The 20759-nt window shown below is 45.3% G+C and overlaps 1 protein-coding gene across 4 annotated transcripts in view; it reads right to left on the bottom strand.

Annotated features, from left to right (window-relative positions):
- The window catches only part of LOC129815782 (homeodomain-interacting protein kinase 1-like), a 61169-nt gene that overhangs the window by 25461 nt on the left and 14949 nt on the right, over nucleotides 1-20759 (bottom strand). For all 4 annotated transcript variants that reach the window (XM_055869898.1, XM_055869899.1, XM_055869900.1 and 1 more), the window contains exons 3-11: nucleotides 20144-20335; nucleotides 19402-19583; nucleotides 13353-13476; nucleotides 13140-13259; nucleotides 11151-11237; nucleotides 7656-7840; nucleotides 7341-7494; nucleotides 6800-6986; nucleotides 135-253 (exon numbers count right to left, since the gene is read on the bottom strand). In XM_055869898.1, the coding sequence (XP_055725873.1) occupies nucleotides 135-253; nucleotides 6800-6986; nucleotides 7341-7494; nucleotides 7656-7840; nucleotides 11151-11237; nucleotides 13140-13259; nucleotides 13353-13476; nucleotides 19402-19583; nucleotides 20144-20335 (1350 nt within the window). The remainder of the gene's footprint in view (nucleotides 1-134; nucleotides 254-6799; nucleotides 6987-7340; nucleotides 7495-7655; nucleotides 7841-11150; nucleotides 11238-13139; nucleotides 13260-13352; nucleotides 13477-19401; nucleotides 19584-20143; nucleotides 20336-20759) is intronic.

The following is a 20759-nucleotide window of genomic DNA, read 5'->3' as shown; positions in this document are numbered from 1 at the left end:
CATGGACGGGGAGAAGAGGAGATATGAGCCCAACTCCAACAACCTTTCAACAGGAATATAATGTTCTAGATTCTTCTGAGCTACAGGACCTGGAGTTCTCACAGACGGACGGACGGACAGACAGACAGACGTACCTGTGTGAGCATGGCAGGCTGCAGCTGCAGTGGCTGTGTTGATTGGTTCTGGTTCACTATGGGGGCTGAACTGTTCATCCTCACTGGGAAACTAGAGCTCTTATTGGATGACTGGAGACCTGCAGACAGAGGAACAGCCAATCAGTGAGCACCACTACACCATGACATCACAACAGTGTTACTAAGTCCCAAGTCATTCAGACGTACAGTTGAAGTCGGAAGTTTACATACACATTAGCCAAATACATTTAAACTCCGTTTTTCACAATTCCTGACATTTAATCCCAGTAAAAATTCCCTGTCTTAGGTCAGTTAGGATCACCACTTTATTTTAAGAATGTGAAATGTCAGAATTATAGTAGATAATTATTTCAGCTTTTATTTCTTTCATTACATTCCCAGTGGGTCAGAAGTTTACATACACTCAATTAGTATTTGGTAGCTGTAACGGTAGTCCTCCTCCTCTTCAACCGAAAAGGAGGAGTATTGAGGGAACCAAGGCGCAGCGAAGTTTGAACACATAATGATTTATTAAATAAACAAAATAGACAAAGACGACGTAGACAGAAAACGAACTATACTTGAATAAACTACAAAACAAATAAACGATGAAAACAGACCTGGACACGAACTTACATATAACTTGAAGAACGCACGAACAGGTACACGACTACAAACAAACGCTACAGTCCCATGTGGCGTAACATCACACAGACACAGGAGACAATCACCCACAAACACACAGTGATAATGCCCTACCTAAATATGACTCTTGATTAGAGGAAAATGCAAACCACCTGCCTCTAATCAAGAGCCATACCAGGCAAACCGAAACCAACATAGAAACAGGTAACATAGACTGCCCACCCAAAACACATGCCCTGACCATAAACACATAAAAACTAACATAAATAGGTCAGGACTGTTACAGTACCCCCCCCCCAAGGTGCGAACGCCGGGCGCACCAGCACAAAGTCCAGGGGGGGGTCCGGGTGGGCAGTTGACCACGGTGGTGGTTCCGGTTCAGGACGCTGTCCCCGTACCACCATAGTCACTCCCCTCTTCTTTCTACCCCTTCCACTGACCACCCAAACATTACCTTCCCCTAAATAAACAGCTAGCACCGGAACAAGGGGCAGCACCGGGACAAGGGGTAGCACCGGGACAAGGGGCAGCACAACAACAAGGGGCAGCACCAGGATAAGGACCATCACCGGGATAAGGGGCAGCACCGGGACAAGGGGCAGCACCGGGACAAGGGGCAGCACCGGGACAAGGGGCAGCACCGGGACAAGAGGCAGCACCGGGACAAGGGGCAGCACCGGGACAAGGGGCAGCACCGGGACAAGGGGCAGCACCGGGACAAGGGGCAGCACCGGGACAAGGGGCAGCACCGGGACAAGGGGCAACACCGGGACAAGGGGCAACACCGGGACAAGGGGCAGATCCCTGCTGAAGGACTCTGGCAGGTCCATGCAGGCTGACGACTCTCGACGCTCATGGCAGACTGACGGCTCTCTACGCTCATGGCAGGCTGACGGCTCTCGACGCTCATGGCAGGCTGACGGCTCTCGACGCTCATGGCAGGCTGACGGCTCTCGACGCTCATGGCGCTCTGACGGCTCTCGACGCTCATGGCGCTCTGACGGCTCTGGCTGCTCATGGCTCACTGACGGCTCTGGCTGCTCATGGCTCACTGACGGCTCTGGCTGCTCATGGCTCTCTGACGGCTCTGGCTGCTCATGGCTCGCTGGCGGCTCTGGCAGATCCTGTCTGGTTGGCGGCTCTGGCAGATCCTGTCTGGTTGGCGGCTCTGGCAGATCCTGTCTGGTTGGCGGCTCTGGCAGATCCTGTCTGGTTGGCGGCTCTGGCAGATCCTGTCTGGTTGGCGGCTCTGGCAGATCCTGTCTGGCTGACGGCTCTAGCGGCTCCTGTCTGGCTGACGGCTCTAGCGGCTCCTGTCTGGCGGATGGCTCTGTAGGCTCATGGCAGACGGGCGGCTTTGCAGGCTCATGGCAGACGGGCGGCTTTGCAGGCTCATGGCAGACGGATGGCTCAGACGGCGCTGGGGAGACGGATGGCTCAGATGGCGCTGGAGAGACGGATGGCTCAGATGGCGCTGGGGAGACGGATGGCTCAGATGGCGCTGGAGAGACGGATGGCTCAGATGGCGCTAGGGAGACGGATGGCTCAGATGGCGCTGGGGAGACAGATAGCTCTGTAGGGAGGAGAAGGAGAGACAGCCTGGTGCGTGGTCTAGGCACCGGCTGCGCTGGAGAGGAGGAAACAGCAGGAGAGAGAACCCGGAGAGACAGCCTGGTACGGGGGGCTGCCACCGGAGGACTGGTACATGGAGGTGGCACCGGATATACCGGACCGTGAAGGAGGACACGTGCTCTTGAGCACCGAGCCTCCCCAACCCTACCAGGTTGAATGAACCCCGTAGCCCTGCCAGTGCGGCGAGGTGGAATAGCCCGCACTGGGCTATGCAGGCGAACCGGGGACACCACCTGTAAGGCTGGTGCCATGTACACCGGCCCGAGGAGACGTACTGGAGACCAGCTACGTTGGGCCGGCTTCATGGCACCCGGCTCGATGCCCAACCTAGCCCTCCCAGTGCGGCAAGGTGGAATAGCCCGCACTGGGCTAAGCACGCGTACTGGGGACACCGTGCGCTTTACCGCATAACACGGTGTCTTACCAGTACGACGCCTTCTACCTCCACGGTAAGCACGGGGAGTTGGCTCGGGTAATCTACCCGGCTTTACCACACTCCTCGTGTGCCCCCCCCCAAGAAATTTTTGGGTCTTACTCACGGGCTCCCAACCGCGTCGTCGCGCTGCCTCCTCATACCAGCGCTCCTGGGCTGTGGCTGCCCTCTTCTCCTCCTTAGGACGGCGATATTCCCCTGGTTGAGCCCAAGGTCCTCTACCGTCCAATATCTCCTCCCAAGTCCAGAAATCCTTATTGCTCCGTCGAGCATTCCCATACCGCTTGGTCTTTGTATTTTGGTGGGTGATTCTGTAAGAGCTGTCGCTCTCCTCATCCTCAGATGAGGTGAGGAGAGAAGGATCTTCTGACCAAAATGCGGAGTCTGGGAAATATGCCATCTTTATTATAAATTACAAACGATGCAGATGGCAACACGAAAACTAAACAAAACACTTTCAAACTACAAAATAACAAAACGACGTAGAACGAAAACCTGAACATAAACTTACATAACTGAAACGTAAACTCACGAACAGGCAACAGACGACATCGAAACAAAACGAACAGCCAAACAGTCCCGTTTGTGAATATACATCGATAACGACACGAAGACATCACCCACAAACACACAGTGATAATGCCCTACCTAAATATGACTCTTGATTAGAGGAAAATGCAAACCACCTGCCTCTAATCAAGAGCCATACCAGGCAAACCGAAACCAACATAGAAACAGGTAACATAGACTGCCCACCCAAAACACATGCCCTGACCATAAACACATAAAAACTAACATAAATAGGTCAGGACTGTTACAGTAGCATTGCCTTTAAATTGTTTAACTTGGGTCAAACGTTTCGGGTAGCCTTCCACAAGCTTCCCACAATAAGTTGGGTGAATTTTGGCCCATTCCTCCCGACAGAGCTGGTGTATCTGAGTCAGGTTTGTAGGCCTCCTTGCTCGCACATGCTTTTTCAGTTCTGCCCACACATTTTCTATAGGATTGAGGTCAGGGCTTTGTGATGGCCACTCCAATACCTTGACTTTGTTGTCCTTAAGCCATATTGCCACAACTTTGGAAGTATGCTTGGGGTCATTGTCCATTTGGAAGACCCATTTGCAACCAAGCTTTAACTTCCTGACTGATGTCTTGAGATGTTGCTTCAATATATCCACATAATTTTCCTACCTCATGATGCCATCTATTTTGTGAAGTGCACCAGTCCCTCCTGCAGCAAAGCACCCCCTCAACATGATGCTGCCACCCCCGTGCTTCACGGTTGGGATGGTGTTCTTCGGCTTGCAAGCCTCCCCCTTTTTCCTCCAAATTAAACAATGGTCATTATGGTCAAACAGTTCTATTTTTGCTTCATCATACCAGAGGACATTTCTCCAAAAAGTACGATCTTTGTCCCCATGTGCAGTTGCAAACCGTAGTCTGGCTTTTTTATGGCAGTTTTGGAGCAGTGGCTTCTTCCTTGCTGAGTGGCCTTTCAGGTTATGTCGATATAAGACTCGTTTTACTGTGGATATAGATACTTTTGTACCTGTTTCCTCCAGCATCTTCACAAGGTCCTTTGCTGTTGTTCTGCGATTGACATGCACTTCGCACCAAAGAACGTTCATCTCTAGGAGACAGAATGCGCCTCCTTCCTGAGCGGTATGACGGCTGTGTGGTCCCATGGTGTTTATACCTGCGTACGATTGTTTGTACAGATGAATGTGGTACCTTCAGGCGTTTGGAAATTGCTCCCAAGGATGAACCAGACTTGTGGAGGTCTACAATTTTTTTCTGAGGTCTTGGCTGATTTCTTTTTATTTTCCCATGATGTCAAGCAAAGAGGCACTGAGTTTAAAGGTAGGCCTTGAAATACATCCACAGGTACACCTCCAATTGACGTCAATTAGCCTATCAGAAGCTTCTAAAGCCATGACATAATTTTCTGGAATTGTCCAAGCTGTTTAAAGGCACAGTCAACTTAGTGTATGTAAACTTCTGACCTACTGGAATTGTGATACAGGGAATTATAAGTGAAATAATCTGTCTGTAAACAATTGTTGGAAAAATGACTTGTGCCATGCACAAAGTAGATGTCCTAACCGACTTTCTAAAACTATACGTATCTAGAAGGGCTCCGATACAATACAGGAACGATACGTTTTAGTTTGAAACGATTCGGTGGGATTCGGTTTGATTACAGAATGAATCGATGCGACTCGGTTCGATACAATTTGATGCACTAACATTTGGTGCATAAACACATTCATTTTCCATTCTAAATTAAAATCTTCTGCTGATGGAACTCATGAGCTGAATGTCTCTGAGCTGGATCTCTCTGAGCTGGATCTCTCTGAGCTGGATCTCTCTGAGCTGGATCTGTCTGAGCTGGATCTCTCTGAGTTGGATCTCTCTGAGTTGGGCCTCTCTGAGCTGGATCTGTCTGAGCTGGATCTCTCTGAGCTGGATCTGTCTGAGCTGGATCTGTCTGAGCTGGATCTGTCTGAGCTGGATCTCTCTGAGCTGGGCCTCTCTGAGCTGGGCCTCTCTGAGCTGGATCTCTCTGAGCTGGATCTCTCTGAGCTGGATCTGTCTGAGCTGGATCTGTCTGAGCTGGATCTGTCTGAGCTGGATCTGTCTGAGCTGGATCTGTCTGAGCTGGGCCTCTCTGGGCTGGATCTGTCTGAGCTGGATCTCTCTGAGCTGGATCTCTCTGAGCTGGATCTCTCTGAGTTGGATCTCTCTGAGTTGGATCTGTCTGAGCTGGATCTGTCTGAGCTGGATCTGTCTGAGCTGGATCTGTCTGAGCTGGATCTGTCTGAGCTGGGCCTCTCTGAGCTGGGCCTCTCTGAGCTGGATCTGTCTGAGCTGGATCTGTCTGAGCTGGGCCTCTCTGAGCTGGATCTCTCTGAGTTGGGCCTCTCTGAGTTGGGCCTCTCTGAGTTGGATCTGTCTGAGCTGGATCTCTCTGAGCTGGGCTTCTCTGAGCTGGGCCTCTCTGAGTTGGGCCTCTCTGAGTTGGGCCTCTCTGAGCTGGGCCTCTCTGAGCTGGGCCTCTCTGAGTTGGGCCTCTCTGAGTTGGGCCTCTCTGAGTTGGGCCTCTCTGAGTTGGGCCTCTCTGAGTTGGGCCTCTCTGAGTTGGGCCTCTCTGAACTGTCTGTGAACAAAAATAAACGCAACATACAACAATTTCAAAGATTTGACTTGTCCAAAAAGAAACACAAATTTAAATGATCCAGTTGAAAACATGATCCTGAACAACGTGTCATATAAAACATAAAGAACGCAGATTAAAGCCATAAAACAGCACAAACAGATCTGGCACCAGGGTAGTTCATTTATATGCTGTTATAATAGGAAGTATTCATATTTTATTTTACCCCCGTTAATTCCAATTACGATCTTGTCTCATTGCTGCAACTCCCCAACGGGCTCGGGAGAGGCGACGGTGGAGTCATGCGTCCTCTGACCCGTCTAATCGCGCTCCTTAACACCCGCCAGCTTAACCCGGAAGGCCAGCCGCACCGACGTGTCGGAGGAAAACACAGTTCAACTGGCGACTGGGGGTCAGCCCGCAGGCATCCGGCCCTCCACAAGGAGTCGCTAGAACGGCCAAAACCTCCCCTAACCCGGACGAAGCTGGGCCAATTGCGCTCCGTCCTATGGGACTCCCGGCAACGGCCGGTTGTGGCACAGCCTGGGAATGAACCCGGGTCTGTAGTAACGCCTCTAGACAACTGCGCCACTCGGGAGGCCCATAAGTATTCCTCTTACCCTCTATGGTGGACGGTAGATCATATTTTTGGAACATGTTCGGGAAAACATTTGAGACCCTACATCTTAAATAATCGTCCCACCCCCCCCCCCAAGTCGGAGGACTTGGACTTCCCTTTAGTCCTCTTATGAACTCTACACGTCGTCTCAATACCATAACATCATAGTGATTGGCTCTTACCCTGTATGGTGTTTGGTGGGCAGACGATGAGAGTCTGCTGGAAGGGCTCAGTCTGGCAGGCCAGGCCGGTGGGGCGTGCCTGCAGGGGGACACTCTGTTGGGCCAGCCCAGGGATGTTGATGGTGGCCTGCTGGTACAGGGCTGGCTGGTAGTTCATGAGAGGAACAGCGCCCCCTGCTGACGGGACCTGTTGGTTGACGTTCATTTAGAGGTTCCGCTACTGGTCAGTCGGACGGAAGTTGGAACAAACTGTGTTGTCCCGGCCATTTTGTTCATAGATCTGGACCCATTATTCTAAAGAGCCTTAGAGTACACATGCTGATCTAGGATCAGATCCCACTTGTCGATATAATATAATCCTATTCATTATGATCTCAAAAGGCAAAGCTGATCCTAAATCGGCAATCATTGATTAAGCTTGCTCCTGGTGACTTGCACTGTGTGTGTGTGTGTGTGTGTGTGTGTGTGTGTGTGTGTGTGTGTGTGTGTGTGTGTGTGTGTGTGTGTGTGTGTGTGTGTGTGTGTGTGTGTGTGTGTGTACCTGGTTGTGCTGGCTCAGCTGGCTGCTGAAGGTGACAGTGAGGTTGCCGGCGGCAGCACTAGGAAGAGTGTTGGTGGAGAAGAGAGTTTTGTTGTTGTCGAACGACGAGCTCCTATGTTTACAGAGTTCCATGTTCTGAAAGCAAGACTTCACACTGCAAAGGGGTGAGAAACAAACAATCAATCTATTGTTCCGTCAAATAATTTAATCAATCGATCAAACAATTACATTTCACCCACAGAGGGAAAATTCTAATCGTGACCCCCCCCCCACACAACCCAAACATTCTTTCACACCACAGACAGGTGTACGTACTGGGAGCTGTGAGGGAAGTCCAGCAGGTGACTCATGGTGACGAAGGGATGACCCAGCGTCTTAGTGGGCGTGATCCTCTTGTCAGCGTCCAATCGAAGCATCCGCTTCAGCAGGTCGATGAATTCCCGCCTATCAGCTTTCTCCGCAAGCATGTCCGTCCCCTCCAGGTGAGACGATAGGTTGACCTGCACCAGGAGGAAGTGATGCAACAGGAGGAAGTTAGGTTGGATGAACATGTCGCTGGAAAGATCTATTTTCAGTTTAATATTATCTAATTGTTAAAGTTAGGATTTGGGGAGAAGGAGTAGAGGAAAAGCAGAATCAATGAATTAGCCAGCAAACTTGCCTAAATGTTCAGAAATAATTTGTTTATTTTTTTAAAAGATTAAATCGTTTTTCCCCCTCATCAATCTACACATAATACCCCATCATGACAAGGCAAAAAACTGTATAAATGTTTGAAAACATGTCCTATTGGAAGGTGAACCTTCACCCCAGTCTTAGGTCCTGAGCACTCTGGAGCAGGTTTTCATCAAGGATCTCTCTGTACTTTGCTCAGTTCATCTTTCCCTCGATCCTGACTTGTCTCTCAGTCCCTTCAGTTGAAAAACATCCCTACAGCATGATGCTGCCACCACCATGCTTCACCGTAGAGATGGTGCCAGGTTTCCTCCAGACGTGACGCTTGGCATTCAGGCCAAAGAGTTCAATCTTTAATCAGACCAGAGAATCTTGTTTCTCATGGTCTGACTCCTTTAGGTGCCTTTTGTCAAACTCCAAGCGGGCTGTCATGTCCCTTTTACTGAGGAGTGGCTTCCGTCTGGTGGAGTGCTGCAGAGATGGTTGTACTTCTGGAAGGTTCTCCCATCTCCACAGAGGAACTCTGGTGCTCTGTCAGAGTGACCATCGGGTTCTTGGTCCCCTCACTGACCAAGCCCCCCCCCCCCCCCTCCCCAGATTGCTCAGTTATAAATAAACAAATGAAAAAACGAATGTAGACAATAATCGCATTTCGATAGCTTCCAGAATCTTTTTTACATGGAGGAGTACCAAGATGGCTGTGCAGTGGCTTCCCCCGTCAGTCATCCAGGGCGACATCTTTGCCCTCTGATCACAGAGTATCTCGATTAATCCCAGCAAAACACCCTACCGATGTACTTACCGGTACATTTCTTGCACTAAAAACACGCGCCTTGACTTACTAGCAGCGACTTTGTATGATAGCTTCTTTATTGAGTTACGTTTCGACTTCACGTTTCCATCCCAACCATTTCATGTGGATTAATTTACCTGACGCGTGAAAAACGTCACGACCGGGCTGATGGAAACATGAGATGTCTGTACAATTTTATAAATACAGACAATTTGTTAATTCGATATGGTGGAATATTTTTATGGTTTTAAAATTATTATTAATAATTCAAACTATTGCTGTTTGAAGCTGGTGTACAAAACCAATAGTAAACATTTTTTTTAACTAAATTTAAGAATGGGAAGCATAGAATTAGCACACATAGAACAGATATACTGCTTCTTAGACTTGATTTTAATGAGAATGACAGATCTATAACTGCCATTTCTATGTGAATTGGGTCTCCCCGAAAAAGTTACATATTGCACATTATTGCAACATGACTACAATGGTCAAATGTAAACGCAACATAACTGCCTCTTAAGGGGTTACTGTAGAATGTATAGTATAGAAGAGGACTGGCCACCCATCAGAGCCTGGTTCCTCTCCACCCGGTACAGCCAGAAGAGGACTGGCCACCCCTCGGAGCCTGGTTCCTCTCTACCCGGTACAGCCAGAAGAGGACTGGCCACCCCTCGGAGCCTGGTTCCTCTCTACCCAGTACAGCCAGAAGAGGACTGGCCACCCCTCGGAGCCTGGTTCCTCTCTACCCGGTACAGCCAGAAAAGGACTGGCCACCCCTCGGAGCCTGGTTCCTCTTTACCCGGTACAGCCAGAAGAGGACTGGCCACCCCTCGGAGCCTGGTTCCTCTCTACCCGGTACAGCCAGAAGAGGACTGGCCACCCCTCGGAGCCTGGTTCCTCTCTACCCGAACTGGTCACCCCTCTGAGCCTGGTTCCTCTCTACCCGGTACAGCCAGAAGAGGACTGGCCACCCCTCGGAGCCTGGTTCCTCTCTACCCGGTACAGCCAGAAGAGGACTGGCCACCCCTCGGAGCCTGGTTCCTCTCTACCCAGTACAGCCAGAAGAGGACTGGCCACCCCTCGGAGCCTGGTTCCTCTCTACCCGGTACAGCCAGAAGAGGACTGGCCACCCCTCGGAGCCTTGTTCCTCTCTACCCAGTACAGCCAGAAGAGGACTGGCCACCCCTCGGAGCCTGGTTCCTCTCGACCCGGTACAGCCAGAAGAGAACTGGCCACCCCTCGGAGCCTGGTTCCTCTCGACCCGGTACAGCCAGAAGAGAACTGGCCACCCCTCTGAGCCTGGTTCCTCTCTACCCGGTACAGCCAGAAGAGGACTGGCCACCCCTCGGAGCCTGGTTCCTCTCTAGGTTTCTTCTTAATTTCTTGCCTTTTAGGCACTGTGTGTGCCTCTGCATTGCGTGCTCGTTGGTGTTTTCGGCTGGGTATCGGTAAAGCACTTTGTGACAACTTTGTTTCCAAAATAATAGTCCTGTGGTATACTACGAAGCAAGCTAGATCTAGTCAGGCTTTTATAAAGCTAGCCAGCTTCAGTTAGCTTCACATTGCAGCTCAGGCTTCATCCGTACCACGACGGTGGATATCGGTTGTCTTTTAACTGCGCGTGAAGGCCAACTCTTCACTGCGACAACGCTGAACCATCGGCGAGTCGGTACCACGTTTTAATTCTTGCAAACTCAGCTGGTTGTGAACTAGGCTTTTAAAAGTGTAGTCTTCATTTTATTACTTTATCATTAACGCCGTCTTTGCTGTGCTTATCGATGCACGCAGCACCTTTTTCCTCGTCTCATATCAATAAAATCATTTTATAAAATCACATAAATGTTTTCCTGAACTTTCAAATGCATCCCATCATTAGTAAATGGTATTTTAATATAATTACAAAAACAAAAAAATTTACACCCAAAAAATTAACAAAAAACATTTGATGAATTAAATATGTAAAAATATTTCATCTTTCTTGAAGGGGATGAATCTTTACGCCAGGGATGGAATCTGATGGAATCTTAGTTCTGAAGGATACGTTGCTAATGGAAATTAACCTAGCTAAAAGCTGAGCCACTTTCCTGATATCGGTTATCCCGAGTTGAAAGTCAGTTGACCAAAGTTACCTCACCAACTCCTCAGACCTGCTTTCTAGTACACCCCTTAAGTTTCTCGTGAAAAAAAACCCCCATATATATATATATATATCTTTTTTTTCCATCTCAACGAGACTAACCTGGTTAAATAAAGGTTAAGTAAAACAAAATGGCGGATGTAAAAAGGGGGTTTATAAACATAAATGTGACATACTAGATGACGTCATAGAGCGAACCGACCTGTATCATGTCGTCCAGACAGTTGAAGATGTATTTACGGGCCTCCTTCGACTTGATACCCATCTCAGCCTCGTGGTCCGAAGGGGCCTGTTGAACAGACACATCAGGAATGTTACACTTGTTGTTATCACCAAAATATTTATTAATAAAACTAATAAAGGAAGTGCCTAGGAAAAACGTACGTTTCTATCTGCACATGCACCCCACTGAAAGCCCTGTTCACAGCAGTGTGTTGAGATCCATATGCTGATTCTGGCAGGAACAACTAGGTGATCGTCCAAAATGGAAACCTATTCCCAATATAGTTCACTACTGTTGAGGGGATAGATGGATTCAGGTGCACTGTAATACCTTGATCATCCAGAGAGGATAGATGGAGTCAGGTGTACTGTAATACCTTGATCATCCAGAGAGGATAGATAGAGTCAGGTGTACTGTAATTACCACCTTGACCATCCAGAGAGGATAGATAGAGTCAGGTGTACTGTAATTACCACCTTGACCATCCAGAGAGGATAGATAGAGTCAGGTGTACTGTAATTACCACCTTGACCATCCAGAGAGGATAGATAGAGTCAGGTGTACTGTAATTACCACCTTGACCATCCAGAGAGGATAGATAGAGTCAGGTGTACTGTAATTACCACCTTGACCATCCAGAGAGGATAGATAGAGTCAGGTGTACTGTAATTACCACCTTGACCATCCAGAGAGGATAGATAGAGTCAGGTGCACTGTAATACCTTGATCATCCAGAGAGAATAGATGGAGTCAGGTGTACTGTAATACCTTGATCATCCAGAGAGGATAGATGGAGTCAGGTGTACTGTAATACCTTGATCATCCAGAGAGGATAGATAGAGTCAGGTGTACTGTAATACCTTGACCATCCAGAGGGGTATATATATATATATATTTTATTTTATTTTTTTTGAGATTCTTTAAAGTAGCCACTCTTTGCCTTGATGACAGCTTTACACACTCTTGGCATTCTCTCAACCAGTAGTCACCTGGAATGCATTTTAATAAACAGTTGTGCCTTGTTAAAAGTTAATTTGTGGAATTTCTTTAATGCGTTAATGCGTTTGAGCCAATCAGTTGTGTTGTGACAAGGTAGTGGTGGTATACAAAAGATAGCCCTATTTGGTAAAAGACCAAATCCATATTATGGCAAAGACCAAGTCCAGCTCATATAAGCAAAGAGAAACGACAGTCCATCATTACTTTAAGACATGAAGGTCAGTCAATATGGAACATTTCTAGAACTTTGAAAGTTTCTTCGCAAAAACCATCAAGCACTATGATGAAACTAGCTCTCATGAGGACCGCCACAGGAAAGGAAGACCCAGAGGTCCCTCTGCTGCAGAGGATAAGTTCATTAGAGTTACCAGCCTCAGAAATTGCAGCCCAAATAAATGCTTCACAAAGTTCAAGTAACAGACACATCTCAACATCAACTGTTCAGAGGAGACCGTGTGAATCAGGCCTTCATGGTCGAATTGCTGCAAAGAAACCACTTCTAAAGGACACCAATAAGAAGAAGAGACTTGCTTGGGCCAAGAAACACAAGCAATAGAGATTAGACCAGTGGAAATCTGTCCTTTGGTCTGATGAGTCCAAATTAGAGATTTTTGGTAACAACCGCCGTGTCTTTGTGAGACGCAGAGTAGGTAAACGGATGATCTCTGCATGTGTGGTTCCCACCGTGAAGCATGGAGGAGGTGGTGTGATGGTGCTTTGCTGGTGACACTGTTGGTGATTTATTTACAATTCAAGGCACACTTAACCAGTATGGCTACCACAGCATTCTGCAGCGATATGCCATACCATCTGGTTTGCGCTTAGTGGGACTATCATTTAGTTTTTCAACAGGAAAATAACCCAAAACACACCTCCGGGCTGTGTAAGAGCTATTTGACCAAAAAGGAGAGTGATGGCGCGCATCCGTGCGTGACGTCAGTGTGTCGTGTACTGGAAAAGAGTCGATACCTTGATTCTCCAGACGGGGTAGCTGGAGTCAGGTCCTCTCTTGAAGAAGCGGCTTGTCTTGGTGCCGGCACTCAGCAGGTACTCTGCAGGCAGACCCTGGGTCTGAGAGATGTACCGGATCTAGTGGAGGAGGGGACATGTTACAATCCATCATAACAGTTTCAGATTAAAAATAATGTTTTTCATGTCTCGACGTGTGTGTGTGGTTCCTACCTGGTCGTACTCCGAGGCCCCGGGGTACAGGGGCCACCCCAGGAACAGCTCGGCTATAACGCAGCCTAGAGACCACATATCTATAGCCTCACAGAACGGCAGACCCAGGATGATCTCTGGAGCCCTGAGAAAACAATAACACGTCAACAACAACACATGATAACATGCTCGCACACTTAGTAGTAAGCAGTACATTGGGAAAGTGTTCTACTGATGTGAAATAAGCGCTTGTTTTTTCTCCGAAGTCTCAGATTCTCACCTGTGGATGGAATTACTTACTTGTAGATATACCTGTACCAGTCATCATGTTATACACTGCTCAAAAAAATAAAGGGAACACTTAAACAACACAATGTAACTCCAAGTCAATCACACTTCTGTGAAATCAAACTGTCCACTTAGGAAGCAACACTGATTGACAATTTGTGCAAATTTGTGGCCTGCTGGAGGTCATTTTGCAGGGCGCTGGCAGTGCACCTCCTTGCACAAAGGCGGGGGTAGCGGTCCTGCTGCTGGGTTGTTGCCCTCCTACGGCCTCCTCCACGTCTCTTGATGTACTGGCCTGTCTCCTGGTAGCGCCTGCATGCTCTGGACACTACGCTGACAGACACAGCAAACCTTTTTGCCACAGCTCGCATTGATGTGCCATCCTGGATGAACTGCACTACCTGAGCCACTTGTGTGGGTTGTAGACTCCGTCTCATGCTACCACTAGAGTGAGAGCACCGCCATCATTCAAAAGTGACCAAAACATCAGCCAGGAAGCATAGGAACTGAGAAGTGGTCTGTGGTCACCACCTGCAGAATCACTCCTGTTTTGGAGGGTGTCTTGCTAATTGCCTATAATTTCCACCTTTTGTCTATTCCATTTGCACAACAGCATGTGAAATTTATTGTCAATCAGTGTTGCTTCCTAAGTGGACAGTTTGATTTCACAGAAGTGTGACTGACTTGGAGTTACATTGAGTTGTTTAAGTGTTCCCTTTATTTTTTTGAGCAGTGTATATACCTGTACCAGTCATCATGTTAGATACACCTGTACCAGTCATCATGTTAGATACACCTGTACCAGTCATCATGTTAAATATACCTGTACCAGTCATCATGTTAGATATACCTGTACCAGTCACCATGTTAGATACACCTGTACCAGTCACCATGTTAGATACACCTGTACCAGTCATCATGTTATATACACCTGTACCAGTCATCATGTTAGATACACCTGTACCAGTCATCATGTTAGATATACCTGTACCAGTCATCATGTTAGATATACCTGTACCAGTCATCATGTTAAATACACCTGTACCAGTCATCATGTTAAATACACCTGTACCAGTCATCATGTTAGATACACCTGTACCAGTCATCATGTTAAATATACCTGTACCAGTCATCATGTTATATACACCTGTACCAGTCATCATGTTAGATATACCTGTACCAGTCATCATGTTAAATATACCTGTACCAGTCATCATGTTATATATACCTGTACCAGTCATCATGTTAGATATACCTGTACCAGTCATCATGTTAGATACACCTGTACCAGTCATCATGTTAAATATACCTGTACCAGTCATCATGTTATATATACCTGTACCAGTCATCATGTTAGATATACCTGTACCAGTCATCATGTTAGATACACCTGTACCAGTCATCATGTTAGATATACCTGTACCAGTCATCATGTTAGATATACCTGTACCAGTCATCATGTTAAATACACCTGTACCAGTCATCATGTTAGATATACCTGTACCAGTCACCATGTTAGATACACCTGTACCAGTCACCATGTTAGATACACCTGTACCAGTCATCATGTTATATACACCTGTACCAGTCATCATGTTAGATACACCTGTACCAGTCATCATGTTAGATACACCTGTACCAGTCATCATGTTATATACACCTGTACCAGTCATCATGTTAGATATACCTGTACCAGTCATCATGTTATATACACCTGTACCAGTCATCATGTTAGATATACCTGTACCAGTCATCATGTTAAATATACCTGTACCAGTCATCATGTTAGATATACCTGTACCAGTCATCATGTTAAATATACCTGTACCAGTCATCATGTTAAATATACCTGTACCAGTCATCATGTTAGATATACCTGTAGCAGTCATCATGTTAAATACACCTGTACCAGTCATCATGTTATATACACCTGTACCAGTCATCATGTTAGTTACACCTGTACCAGTCATCATGTTAGATATACCTGTACCAGTCATCATGTTAGATATACCTGTACCAGTCATCATGTTAAATACACCTGTACCAGTCATCATGTTAGTTACACCTGTACCAGTCATCATGTTAGATATACCTGTAGCAGTCATCATGTTAAATACACCTGTACCAGTCATCATGTTATATACACCTGTACCAGTCATCATGTTAGTTACACCTGTACCAGTCATCATGTTAGATATACCTGTACCAGTCATCATGTTAGATATACCTGTACCAGTCATCATGTTAGTTACACCTGTACCAGTCATCATGTTAGATATACCTGTACCAGTCATCATGTTAAATACACCTGTACCAGTCATCATGTTATATACACCTGTACCAGTCATCATGTTAGATATACCTGTACCAGTCATCATGTTAGATACACCTGTACCAGTCATCATGTTAGTTACACCTGTACCAGTCATCATGTTATATACACCTGTACCAGTCATCATGTTAGTTACACCTGTACCAGTCATCATGTTAGATATACCTGTACCAGTCATCATGTTATATACACCTGTACCAGTCATCATGTTAGATATACCTGTACCAGTCATCATGTTAGATATACCTGTACCAGTCATCATGTTAAATACACCTGTACCAGTCATCATGTTAGTTACACCTGTACCAGTCATCATGTTAGATATACCTGTAGCAGTCATCATGTTAAATACACCTGTACCAGTCATCATGTTATATACACCTGTACCAGTCATCATGTTAGTTACACCTGTACCAGTCATCATGTTAGATATACCTGTACCAGTCATCATGTTAGATATACCTGTACCAGTCATCATGTTAGTTACACCTGTACCAGTCATCATGTTAGATATACCTGTACCAGTCATCATGTTAGATATACCTGTACCAGTCATCATGTTAGATATACCTGTACCAGTCATCATGTTAGATATACCTGTACCAGTCATCATGTTAGATACACCTGTACCAGTCATCATGTTAGATATACCTGTACCAGTCATCATGTTAGATATACCTGTACCAGTCATCATGTTAGATATACCTGTACCAGTCATCATGTTATATACACCTGTACCAGTCATCATGTTAGATATACCTGTACCAGTCATCATGTTAGATACACCTGTACCAGTCATCATGTTAAATATACCTGTACCAGTCATCATGTTAGATACACCTGTACCAGTCATCATGTTAGATATACCTGTACCAGTCATCATGTTAAATATACCTGTACCAGTCATCATGTTAAATACACCTGTACCAGTCATCATGTTATATACACCTGTACCAGTCATCATGTTAGATATACCTGTACCAGTCATCATGTTAGATATACCTGTACCAGTCATCATGTTAGATATACCTGTACCAGTCATCATGTTAGATACACCTGTACCAGTCATCATGTTAAATATACCTGTACCAGTCATCATGTTAGATATACCTGTACCAGTCATCATGTTAGATATACCTGTACCAGTCATCATGTTAGATATAACTGTACCAGTCATCATGTTAGATATACCTGTACCAGTCATCATGTTAAATATACCTGTACCAGTCATCATGTTAGATACACCTGTACCAGTCATCATGTTATATACACCTGTACCAGTCATCATGTTAAATATACCTGTACCAGTCATCATGTTAGATATACCTGTACCAGTCATCATGTTAGATATACCTGTACCAGTCATCATGTTAGATATACCTGTACCAGTCATCATGTTAAATATACCTGTACCAGTCATCATGTTAGATACACCTGTACCAGTCATCATGTTATATACACCTGTACCAGTCATCATGTTAAATATACCTGTACCAGTCATCATGTTAGATATACCTGTACCAGTCATCATGTTAGATATACCTGTACCAGTCATCATGTTAAATATACCTGTACCAGTCATCATGTTAGATACACCTGTACCAGTCATCATGTTAGATATACCTGTACCAGTCATCATGTTAAATATACCTGTACCAGTCATCATGTTAGATACACCTGTACCAGTCATCATGTTAAATACACCTGTACCAGTCATCATGTTAAATACACCTGTACCAGTCATCATGTTAAATATACCTGTACCAGTCATCATGTTAAATACACCTGTACCAGTCATCATGTTAAATACACCTGTACCAGTCATCATGTTAAATATACCTGTACCAGTCATCATGTTAGATACACCTGTACCAGTCATCATCATGTTATATACACCTGTACCAGTCATCATGTTAAATATACCTGTACCAGTCATCATGTTAGATATACCTGTACCAGTCATCATGTTAGATATACCTGTACCAGTCATCATGTTAAATATACCTGTACCAGTCATCATGTTAGATACACCTGTACCAGTCATCATGTTAGATATACCTGTACCAGTCATCATGTTAGATATACCTGTACCAGTCATCATGTTAAATATACCTGTACCAGTCATCATGTTAGATATACCTGTACCAGTCATCATGTTAGATATACCTGTACCAGTCATCATGTTAAATATACCTGTACCAGTCATCATGTTAGATATACCTGTACCAGTCATCATGTTAGATATACCTGTACCAGTCATCATGTTAAATATACCTGTACCAGTCATCATGTTAAATACACCTGTACCAGTCATCATGTTAAATACACCTGTACCAGTCATCATGTTAAATACACCTGTACCAGTCATCATGTTAAATACACCTGTACCAGTCATCATGTTAAATATACCTGTACCAGTCATCATGTTAGATATACCTGTACCAGTCATCATGTTAGATATACCTGTACCAGTCATCATGTTAGTTACACCTGTACCAGTCATCATGTTAAATATACCTGTACCAGTCATCATGTTAGATATACCTGTACCAGTCATCATGTTAGATATACCTGTACCAGTCATCATGTTAGATACACCTGTACCAGTCATCATGTTAGATATACCTGTACCAGTCATCATGTTAGATATACCTGTACCAGTCATCATGTTAGATATACCTGTACCAGTCATCATGTTAGTTACACCTGTACCAGTCATCATGTTAGATATACCTGTACCAGTCATCATGTTATATACACCTGTACCAGTCATCATGTTAGATACACCTGTACCAGTCATCATGTTAGATATACCTGTACCAGTCATCATGTTAAATATACCTGTACCAGTCACCATGTTAGATATACCTGTACCAGTCATCATGTTAGATATACCTGTACCAGTCATCATGTTATATATACCTGTACCAGTCATCATGTTATATATACCTGTACCAGTCATCATGTTAGATATACCTGTACCAGTCATCATGTTAGATACACCTGCACCAGTCATCATGTTAGATACACCTGTACCAGTCATCATGTTAGATATACCTGTACCAGTCATCATGTTAGATATACCTGTACCAGTCATCATGTTAGATATACCTGTACCAGTCATCATGTTAAATATACCTGTACCAGTCATCATGTTAAATACACCTGTACCAGTCATCATGTTAAATACACCTGTACCAGTCATCATGTTAAATATACCTGTACCAGTCATCATGTTAGATATACCTGTACCAGTCATCATGTTATATATACCTGTACCAGTCATCATGTTAGATATACCTGTACCAGTCATCATGTTAAATACACCTGTACCAGTCATCATGTTAGATATACCTGTACCAGCTACTACTCACTGATGCAAACATGCTGTATCTCTCACACACCTGTAAAGAAAACCCCAATATGAGGTGTAAAAACAGGTGAATCTACCTGTAGTATCGTGACTGCAGGTACGTTGAGCAGACAGCCTTGGAGACGTGTGAGGCTGAGCCGAAGTCGATGACCTTGACCCTGTAGGGCTGTCTGAGAGGATCCACCAGCATGATGTTCTCTGGCTTCAGGTCAGCATGGATCAGACCCAGAGACTTCAACTTCATCAGCGCCGTCGCCACCTGGTGGGGAAATAGATGTAACACTGAAGGGTTAAACAGCTGTGTGCCAGCTATGGACACTAAAGGGTTAAACAGCTGTGTGCCAGCTATGGACACTAAAGGGTTAAACAGCTGTGTGCCAGCTATGGACACTAAAGGGTTAAACAGCTGTGTGCCAGCTATGGACACTAAAGGGTTAAACAGCTGTGTGCCAGCTATGGACACTAAAGGGTTAAACAGCGGTGTGCCAGCTATGGACACTAAAGGGTTAAACAGCTGTGTGCCAGCTGTGGACACTAAAGGGTTAAACAGCTATGGACACTAAAGGGTTACTCTTTTCAAGGAACATTTTACTAAGACTTTAATGACAATTTAAAGACACAAACACACATTAACGCTGACACACAGATCAAGTAAAGTAACATGCAAATTGTATTGTTTTGGAGAGTTATTTGATTACAATGTATGGTGAGGTAATAGTCAGGTAACCGGTTAAATACGTAACAAATGACTCATTCAGAATAAACACCAGGTAATTGTCACATTGTCTCTGTATCAATAAAGTTGTATTGTATTGTCACCTGTTGCAGTATGGGTCTGATGTGTTGTAGTGGCAGGGGGCTGAACTTGCTGTGCTTCAGGAAGTCGTACAGGTTCTGCTCCAGCATCTCAAACACCAGGCAGGTGTGACCTTTGTGTTGGAAACACTCGTAGGAACGCACAAAGTTAAACTCGTCGGCGTTCTCCTCACTCAGACGGTTCAGGATGCCCACCTGGGAACAGACAGGAGGACATGACCTTGAAACTCTACGTCACGTATGCTAGTGCTGTACATTTTAGTAATAGTCTAGCTCAAGTTTTGCTAGAATTTCCTCTTGAAGGCCAATAGAAATCTATCAATTAAATCGATCGAGTATCTCAACATACTTAACAGTCAGTCCCTATCTATTATAGTAGTAGGTGCGTCCCAATAACATCTAATTTCTCCTGAAGTGTGCACTCAAGTCACTACTTCACAAAACATCTAAAAAGCACTGGATTGGTGGAGGCATGGGTTAGTGGGACATTACACCATATTTTTTTTATACCAGTTATTTCCTTTCAAATCAGTGAAGGAAAAGTTAACAACTGCAAACTTAGGGAGGAAGGAGAGATACATTGGGACTTCGCCCTGGTCTAGTGCTTGCATGTGGTAAT

Source organism: Salvelinus fontinalis, chromosome 18 (genome assembly GCF_029448725.1).
Source record: "Salvelinus fontinalis isolate EN_2023a chromosome 18, ASM2944872v1, whole genome shotgun sequence".
Taxonomy (NCBI): Eukaryota; Metazoa; Chordata; class Actinopteri; order Salmoniformes; family Salmonidae; genus Salvelinus; species Salvelinus fontinalis.
Note: the sequence above shows the minus strand (reverse complement) of the source record. Positions and strands in the feature narration are given on the sequence as shown.